This window comes from Neodiprion fabricii, chromosome 6 (assembly GCF_021155785.1).
Source record: "Neodiprion fabricii isolate iyNeoFabr1 chromosome 6, iyNeoFabr1.1, whole genome shotgun sequence".
NCBI classification, from domain to species: Eukaryota; Metazoa; Arthropoda; class Insecta; order Hymenoptera; family Diprionidae; genus Neodiprion; species Neodiprion fabricii.
Window position 1 is genome coordinate 17894582 of NC_060244.1, and position 9801 is coordinate 17904382.

The 9801-nt window shown below is 33.0% G+C and overlaps 2 protein-coding genes across 18 annotated transcripts in view; both read left to right on the top strand.

The window, feature by feature from the left end:
- The window catches only part of LOC124184933 (tropomyosin Per a 7.0102), a 40674-nt gene that overhangs the window by 22987 nt on the left and 7886 nt on the right, over positions 1-9801 (top strand). For 7 of the 17 annotated variants that reach the window (XM_046575171.1, XM_046575175.1, XM_046575162.1 and 4 more), the window contains 5 exons: positions 354-471; positions 5217-5287; positions 7159-7234; positions 7659-7721; positions 9019-9088. In XM_046575171.1, the coding sequence (XP_046431127.1) occupies positions 354-471; positions 5217-5287; positions 7159-7234; positions 7659-7721; positions 9019-9088 (398 nt within the window). Of the gene's footprint in view, positions 1-353; positions 472-5216; positions 5288-6399; positions 6471-7158; positions 7235-7658; positions 7722-8149; positions 8213-9018; positions 9089-9801 lie in introns of all 17 variants that reach the window. The other 10 variants (XM_046575165.1, XM_046575168.1, XM_046575170.1 and 7 more) reach the window with 3 other exon arrangements.
- Positions 6887-9801, top strand: part of LOC124184955 (tropomyosin-1) — a 21264-nt gene continuing 18349 nt past the window's right edge. Inside the window, exon 1 of the mRNA XM_046575227.1 lies at positions 6887-6892. The gene's annotated coding sequence lies outside the window, so the exon portion shown is untranslated. The remainder of the gene's footprint in view (positions 6893-9801) is intronic.

Here is a 9801-nt window from a genome sequence, read left to right on the forward strand (position 1 = left end):
AGCTTTGATTTTCATCTCGTTTCATGAATAATATCTGCTATTTGTTCGTGCAATAATGCGGGTGCCGTGGATTGTAAAGAAATAACAAAAAACGAATAAACAAAAAATCGAAAAAAAAGCGGTAGGATTTTTTTACTCGAGAGAAATTGAAAATCAAGGCTGTCTAAATGTTTGTCACACAGGTAAAAAAAAAAAAAAAAAAAAATGAAACGGCGGTGAGCTGAGCGGAACGACGAAAGAGATGTCATATGATTTCTCTCTTCCACGTATATATACATATTATATGTATTGTACTCGTGTAATTATCATTTTTATAATTGCAAATTTTATTTTCCCGTCCGATATGTATAAAGCGCCCGCAAGGTTCTTGAGAACCGCAGTTTGGCCGATGAGGAGCGTATGGACGCGCTTGAAAATCAACTCAAGGAGGCTAGATTCCTCGCTGAAGAAGCCGACAAGAAATACGATGAGGTTCGGGAACCAATCACTACGCCAATCACTAGTGACTGCAGTGGTGGTTCTTAGCCGATATTAAAAGTGCCTAATAATAACCCTGTAATAACTTGCCTTGTGTTCGCTGTGTCTACATTTTTTTTTTTTTCTTGTGAACAATGATTTTTTTTTTTTTTTTTCCGTTTTCCCTCTATAATTTACACTTGTTCTTGATTACGATGACGACGACGACGACGATAATGATGATGATCGTCGACCGATTACATGCAGATCGTGATCGAATTTCACGTATATAACCGTATATGTATGATATATATGTGTATACATATATACGTAGTAAACCGATAAACGAATATCGTTACTCGTATGTATACATGTAATATTGAAGTTGGCAAAATTTGACACGTGATAATTTTTCACCCAGAATTACGTTCGTCGATGACTGTGAAACATATGTATATATTACGCATATATACACCCATAATTCGTGAAATGATGACAAACAGCGACGGTATGGATACTTGAAAAAGTTTCCCTGTGTTGTATATTTGTTGTATACGACGATGACAGTAACGAGTCGTGAATTGTGGAGAAAATTGATGTGCGCGATTGATAAATTCGTTGTATAAATCTCAGGTGTGCCAAATATTAAAATATTATACGGGCATTCGAAACGTCGATAACGAATCCAAGTGATAAAATAAAAATTTTTAAACCGGATAAAAAATCGTGCAGCTTTGATATGTTTATTTAAAAAAAAACGTTCATTTCTTTCTGGACATTGTGTTTTCAATTCCTTTCCTCTCGTTATCGATAGAGAATCTTTAAATCAATCAATTAGTGAATCTGAAGGTTTTTATGTACGTTTTTTTTTCTTCTGTGTTTTAAAAGAATCACAATTAATAATTGTTTCTACTCGTTCGCGAATTATTATCACTTTTATGTATAGATATACATAAAATCGTGATGACAACGCGGCTGTTGTTGTAAAGTGATAATGTTATATGTGTGTGAATAAAATTATGTACATATTATATATATGTACATATATATATATATATATATATGTATGTATGTGTATACATATTAAAAGATCGATTATCTCGCGAATTAAATCACATATTCAAATAATTGCGTAAAATTATTAAAAAATTTCGATAAACTGGTGCTTTACTATTCCGATCTAGCTGTACGTATATTATATGTACGGTTACGTATATATGGTATAACCATAGCTTGAAACAAAAAAAAGGAAGAAAAGAAAATTAGAGTAATTTTTCAAATTATCTGACGCGTCACTATAACTCGAATAAATAATTGATACAAGTAACAACAATGATAATATAACTAATTCATTTCAATAACAGATTATAAAACTAAATCAATCACAATTGAATACTTATACAAATTTGTATATAATAATAGATGGTATTTAGGGATGTTGGTATAAAATAATAATAATAATAATAGTAACAACAAGAACAATAGTAACAATGATTAAAATAATATTCATGGTATATTGATTTCCTCACTCTGATATCTGCTGCAGCTTCGTCACCTAATGTCTACAGAGCAATAATACATATAGATGTATATGTAAAGATGATTTTATTGTTGCTATCTCTTATTAGACGAATGAATATGAAAATTTTGTTCCGCGTTATAGCATGACACGAAATTGTCAAGCTATGCATACATCTGACTTTTGCATACAATTACAACGTACCTCGCAATCGTTGAAAATACGTATAATCAGGATTGAATATTATTCATAAATACATAGATGCATGAATATTTTTGAAAAAAGTCACGAAGAGGAAATTTGATCTTATAGAACGATAATAATAATAATAATAATAAAACAGCAAAAAAAAAATAAATAAATAAAAAATAACAATAACGATGGACATTTTTTTTTTTTAACAAAGTAAATATATACGTACAGTGCTTCGTCAGTGTTCAATTTCGGGCGCAGATAAATAATTATAACGTGGCTCTTTAATTTTATTTTCTTTCGATCTTGCCTCTGCGGTGACGCTAACATCTTGTGTAAAATCAGTTCACACGTGTGCTCAATTTCTACAATATGAAAGTTTTTCCGCGGTGTTTTTTTTTTTCTTTCTTTGTCATTTTCGAATCCTCTATCTCCCGACGCACCGAGATATTTACGTATTCACACGCTTTCGAGATCCAACGCCTAATGGAATCATATGTTGTGTCATTGGGCGCTAAATACAGAGGCGAGTAATACATTGTATAATATACGCATACAGAGACATTATACGTATATGTATAGTATACACAGAGCGAATTTCTAACGACCATTTGATCCGTCGTCTGCTAAACTTTGGCACGCTGGCGTTACGTTCGAAGAGTGGCTGTTTGACAGGGCGACCAACTGTTGCTAACCTAAAAGATTTTGACAGTTTTGAATTGAGCCCAACTGTAGCCGTCAGTTGTTTGAATTTTTGAGGTTAGACGGTTGGTCACCCTGGCAAACAGTTGATCTCGAATTGTAGCTTTCGCGCATTGAACTTTAGCAGACGACGGACCGTGCAGTCGTTAGGAATTCATTCTGTATATATATTATATATATTATATGTATACACGCAATATTTGACGTGTAAACCATTCAAACCATTGTTTTAACCGTAATGACAATGTTTTAATAAGCGATCGACGAGTCGCAGGATAAATATGTATCATATACGCATTCACTTCGCCCAGATACCTAGCTACAATAATTGAAATGTTGACAAAAATGATGAAGGAATGAGTAGAAGAAAAAAAATGGAATAATGAATTCCTATATACGACGAGTACAAATTACAAGTATCAGAGGTTAAAAGAAAAAAAAGTTGATAACAATTTTATCGAATTAAATAAACAATCTTGTTTCGGGCAAAGACAAATCTTGCCCGGGTTGATTTCACCTGCAGCCTTTACGCAGAGCGGTCATCAGTCGCGTAACGAGATAAAAAAAAAAAATGAAAATTTTTCTCGTATAATTGATTGAAAATTCATGCCATGTTTCGATATTCTTATCTCTGTACTGACTTATAGCTTTGAATGATCAGTGATATACACATTATATTGCGTGGAAAGGATTTATCCAGAAGCCTTATTGTACGTGATGTCGATAGACCCGAATCAACGATTCCTTTCACGTTGGAAGTCGTAAAAAATACGTCACCGAAAGCACTATAGTGTATTTGGTTAATTCGGTATCGCGTTGTTGAACCAGAACAAAAAATTCGGTAATTAAACGATAACAAAAGATGACAGTTTTCAGGGTATAACGACAACAAGTAAAATTGCTCATTAGAGAAGAAAAAAAAAAAAACAACAATTATCAAGTAAAAATAATATTTCTTCTTTACGAACGGTTACAAATTTTTCGATTTTATTTATATATATATAGTTTTTTTACTTTGACAATCGATTTTCATATCATAACTTATAATGATAATAATAATAATAATATGCAGGTGGGTCATCGAAATGTCATCAAGTGTTCGACAATGCTTTCGAATTCGATTGCATATTAAACTATGAATATTATAGGTGGATTACTTGATGCAAATAATAACACGCACTTTACGTTATACATTATATACACTTATAATGTATAATTCATTAACGTAATTTTTTATACATGTCTAATATAATATAGTAATTTTGCATGTAGATTGGAGTGTATTTTTAAGCTCGGTAACTCCGTAAAATTGCCCCTCGATTTTATTTATTTATTTTTTTTTTCCTAACCGTTATTGAGTTTAATTTTTTTTTCTCTCTCGCATCTGAATTTTCGATCTTTCAACCGTCAAATGTAACATCATCACGTATTTATTTTTAGGTCGTGATATTTTACGTCGGTGTATTTTTCCAAATATATACCTACCGATCACGCAGATGCAGTTTTTGAAACTTGAGAGATCGCAGTGTGCGCTAACAGCAACAGATTTTTTTTTCCCGTACATAATATATATATATATACGCAGTGAAAATTTGTTGTGTTGATTACTAAAATGCATTAATCACCTTGTAATCGTTGATGTATATAAACATACAAGAGCTTTGTTGTGTTTATCTGCGAGTAAGAAAAGAGAAAACAAAAAAATCACTTAGAAGATACAGTTAATATACTATAATTAACACATTGACATTTGCATCGTCTCATAATGACGATTGATTCGTTTTTTTTAAATATTCTTTCCTACTCGATACGCACAACGTTGCTGAAAATCGCCGGGAAACCGTCTTGTCTACTTTTAGAAGCGTAACTAAAAAGAATAAAAATTAAAAAAAAAAACAAAATTAGATCGAAGTCGAGTCAATTACTTATTCATCGGTAACGAAATGTTTGACAAGGAAAAAAAAAAGGGAAAAAGAAATTCAATACGTAGAGAGCATTTTCATCTTCGAAATAGTACTTTTGACATTAATAATTCATAAGAATTCGTTTCCAATTTTTATATCGGAACGAATACAATAATGGCTTTTATAATTATCGTAATACGTATTATTAATAACGAATCTTATAATTGTTTGACAATCTGGTTTACATTTTTTTGATAGACAAGACGCCTTGTCGACGTTCAAACGATTTTATACACGAGATTAATTCTATTTGTGTGAAAAAAAGAGCAAAAAAAAAAAAAAAGTTTCATAATTTTTTTTTTACATTTTTTTTTCTTCTCCATTTTGTTCAAAACCCACGAATTCGGGTAATGAAAATAAAAATGGCCGTTAATCGCACACAGGTCGCCCGTAAATTGGCCATGGTTGAGGCCGATCTTGAGCGTGCCGAAGAACGTGCCGAGGCTGGAGAGTCGTAAGCATATTTCTGTCTCTCTCTATCGCTCCTAATAAAAAAAAAAAAAAAAAAACAAAAAACAAAAGAAGAATAATTTTTTTCCTAATACGATTAGACGGAGAGTGTCGGTTTTCCAAAATTGTGTGCTCGCTCGCCGCGTGAAGTTTGCATTTGTTTGTCTTGGCGTTTTTCTCCAATTTGCATCATTATCGCTATATTTGTTCCCCATCATGTGTGAGTTTTTATTTTTTTATTTTTTTTTCCCCCTAGAGATCGTTTTTTTTAGTGGTACACCTGTTTTTTCCCTTTATTTTTCTTACAATCTTATTATTCGATAAGTCGTTTAATATTGTATTGTACTTTTTTCTTTCTCACAATTTTTCCCAGTTGTTTTATACGCATGACAATTTTCGAAATCGTGGATCGACCGGATGAAACTAAGTTTATTATACACTGAATTTTGTTTCATGTCTGTATTAAGTACGAGATTTATTCTCTTCTGTCTATGTCTGAAAAAATTTGATCACTACGAATTATTCAATGTCACTCCTACGATATCGAAAATCGTCAGTGTTATTAACGGCAGACTTTTATTGTATCGTAAATACTAATGCGTTGGATATTATTTTTATTACTGTTGTAAGATTATTAATATAAGACAGAAAAATGGTCGATGAGACAGGATGGCAGAGAACGAAACCTGAAGCTGCCCCAGAGGACAACGAATTTTATTTTTTACTCACAATTAATCAGCTTTAATTTTAACTCTATTTTTATTTATCTGCACAATGTTGAAAACTTTTTGTACAAGAAATAAAATCTCGCCATATTTTCATAGTGTAAATTAACGGAACTATCGTAACTGAACGGTACGAATTGATTTGAAAAAACTTTGCTATAATATTTGTCACTCATTTTCACTCGGTGTAAAAATCAACGTTTGCTTGCAAATTACTGAGTTTTACATGAAATTTTTCAACTTTGTTGGTTACAATTTTTGCACGACTCCTAACAATTTGTTGTGAAAAAATTACCCCCCTCCCCACCAGCCCGTAAATCAAAAACCCCAAAAGAAGATGAAGAAAGATTATGTTTTGTTTGGCATGACACGTGTGGCTGTTTTAATATAGGTCGCCAGGAAGCTAGTCATGATGGAACAGGATCTCGAACGTGCCGAGGAAAAGGCTGAGCTCTCCGAATCGTAAGTAGATCGTTCAGCTTGCACGAATTTAAAAGAAAAGCTTCCGTAATTACACGTCTCTCGTCTACCGTATAGGTGTACAAATTAATTATTCTTTTGCCCCTCCAAAGAAAAAAAAAAAAAAAAAGAAAAAAATATCTTATTTCCAAAGCGAAAGCTTCTTCAGATTTCTTATTCATGTAATCTGCGACGAACGTTTTGACGTGATATTTTCGTATTTAAAATAAAAGTAACGCAAACCAAGTTTTTATCAAGATACGAGTGAACGTTGGTCGGTTTGAATTTAATCGAAACACAGAAAAAAGAACAGCTGCAAGATATCGACAAAAATCTGATTAATAAATTGAAGTCGAAATTAATTATTTTCACTCCATACATGCTTACAATTGTTTTGAAATAGCGCAATTTCATTGGTATTCCGAATTAATTGTACTGTGCTTTCTTCCAAGTGTTTCGAGAGTCACAATAATAATAAGCGTTCAAAGATAACGTTCGATCATTACCGGAACAACGAAGATAGCTAACGATAAGTTATATTTCTACCGATTCACATTGCGTCAAACTGTTCGTTGCGATGCCGTGTGCGGATATCTGTAGGTAACATATAGATTTATTTTTATATCATCGAAGCGATAACAAGTTTAACCGATTGCCCAATTGTGAAATGTGGCCGATTTTAATTTTGCAGAAAGATCGTCGAGTTGGAAGAAGAACTTCGCGTTGTTGGTAACAACTTGAAGTCTCTCGAAGTATCCGAAGAAAAGGTAAGAGAGTCAATGTCCGATCTTACATTCGTATTCATTGTTGATAATTTAATTGAAAATATACCGCGCCGTTTTGTTTCATTATCAATATTGAACAGGAAAAGATAAAGACCGACGATTCGCGTTGGAGGATTCGAATAGTACCTAGTGTAATATCTTGAAATTGTTATATTTCCTTTATTTTTTTTCAACTTATCTCTCGCGATTTGTAGGCGTAGAAAGGTGATTCATTTCTTGTCGATTTCCAAGTGGTAAATGAGTCATCCGTACAACAAACGCGATTTTTACAAGCATATCCATTGTGGCTTTACAAGTATGATATCGCGTCATAGGAGAACAATTCGAGTTGTAAAATCCCGTTGATTATAATGATATGTTTGATGTTTGACGAAGGATGGTACATTAATCAATTACGATGTGTTAGGCAAACCAACGCGAGGAGGAGTACAAAAACCAGATTAAGACCTTGACGACCCGTCTAAAGGAGGTAGACTTTCGAAAGAGTGTTTTTGAATTTCTTGCCTTACAGTTTGATCGACGTTTGACATTAACCGATGCGTGCGTGCACTGTTAACGATACACTCTCATAATCCGAATGATACGTGTCACGATATGTATATGGATAACGATGAAAGTTGGACGCTTGAGAATCGATATGGAAATTGTATATCCAACCTGCTCTTCTGTGACATACACACACACACACACACACACATAAAAAAAGAGATGTACAGTATTGTTCTCGATATTTTCAAGCGTCTAATGTTTCTTTTTTTATTTTGTCAATGACGATCATACAGAAGATCTTCGGCATGTATAAGTTGATATTCTCATTTGACAAATTAACCCTAAAGTTCGTTGCGTTTGTTTTCTTTGTTTTTGGTGTGTTTTAACTAAAAAAAAAAAAAAACCCAGGCGACACAGAGGGAGGAAACGTTTGAGGGACAAGTCAAGATATTGGACAGCCAACTCAAGGAGGTGAGAATCGCGGTTTATTCTTTTCAGAACTTATTCTTTATCGACTCTGTAAGGGGACGACGATGATAATAGTGGTGGTGGAAATTTCCCTTTCACCCTGTTCTGTCATTAATATTAAACTTCATTTCACTCTTTTCTTTGATCTTATTATACTTTCGAAGTCACTCAAAAGTTAATTTTCGATATTAAATATCGTTTAAGATTGTCAATTGTTATACTACCCCCTCTATCCCCCCAATCTGTTTACAAGGCAATTTTGCGCATCACGATCCGAATCAGTAAGGTAATAAAGGCTATTCCTGATGTATTGCGCGAATAATTGAATTGACCCGTCAATTTACAACTAACGTAGAATATTATGCATTTTTTTTCTTTAATTTGCCTGTGACGATTAACAATCAGTACATATATCATGTATGTGAAGTAAGCGTTGGATTGTTGTTGTTTTTATTATTAACAACAATTGATTTGACATTAATCGAATACCATTATGTATATATATACACGACGTTAAAAATTAGCTGCTAATCGCTGTGCAAATTCAAAAAAAAAATGAATGTTTAAAAAGAAATGAAAGAAAGATTGTTTTAAATGACTTGATGAAAAAGAAACCCGGAATATGTATATTTGATTCTTTTTCTTCGTTGACTTGTATAATTTTTAGCGTACAAACGCATATATCGTTTCATCGTCAATTCGATTCAGTACATGCGATCAGACGATTTGACGTACATGAATTTTAACGTCGGAGCGAATATTGGCGATTCTAACGTATGTTTCACTCCCTTTTGTTTTTAATTTCACAGGCTGAGGCTCGCGCTGAATTCGCCGAGAGGTCCGTGCAAAAGTTGCAGAAGGAGGTCGACAGGCTCGAGGGTTTGTATTTATTTTTCAATAATCTCTTCGCGGTTCGTTCTTACTCAAACTTTTTCCTCCTCCTTTTACCATTTACTCTTCGCCCTATATATATATATGTATATTTTTTTTTTCTTATAAAACATACACAAAAAATTTTAGAATCAAATCTAGACACCCGTTAATAACGGAACAACGATCTTAACTCGTTGCACTTTATGTCGTTGTCTTTTTTTTTTAAATTTGTAACCTCCATTCCCCCCAAGTGTACAGTTATTCAACCGTATACATCGTAACGTATGTAATTAAATATGATGAACAAATGCATACAAGATTATGCAACGAATACGGTTTAGTTTTTTCTTTTCTTCTGTTTTCCTCGCAACTGTTTGAGGACACTTTTTCGAATCTTACGTTTGATTGCAATACCTGTTTGTAAAATCGTTCTATGATTATGAGATTGTGTTTTTTTTTTTCAATCCTCAGTTTCTAGCAGGTTCAATACTTGTTATACTTAACTGCTTACAGTGAATTTGTAACTTAATAGATCTACATTTCGTTCAAGGGCATTGGATGAAACAGCAGCTTAGCCTCATTTTCGCACAAATAATTTTTGCCTTCTCGTTACAGAGTATTACAGATATTACAGATGTGAAACGATTATAAAAAGATGTACAGTTTTAGTTCTACCAATATTATGCACAAAGCTGTTGCTTCGACGACGCCCTTAAAAA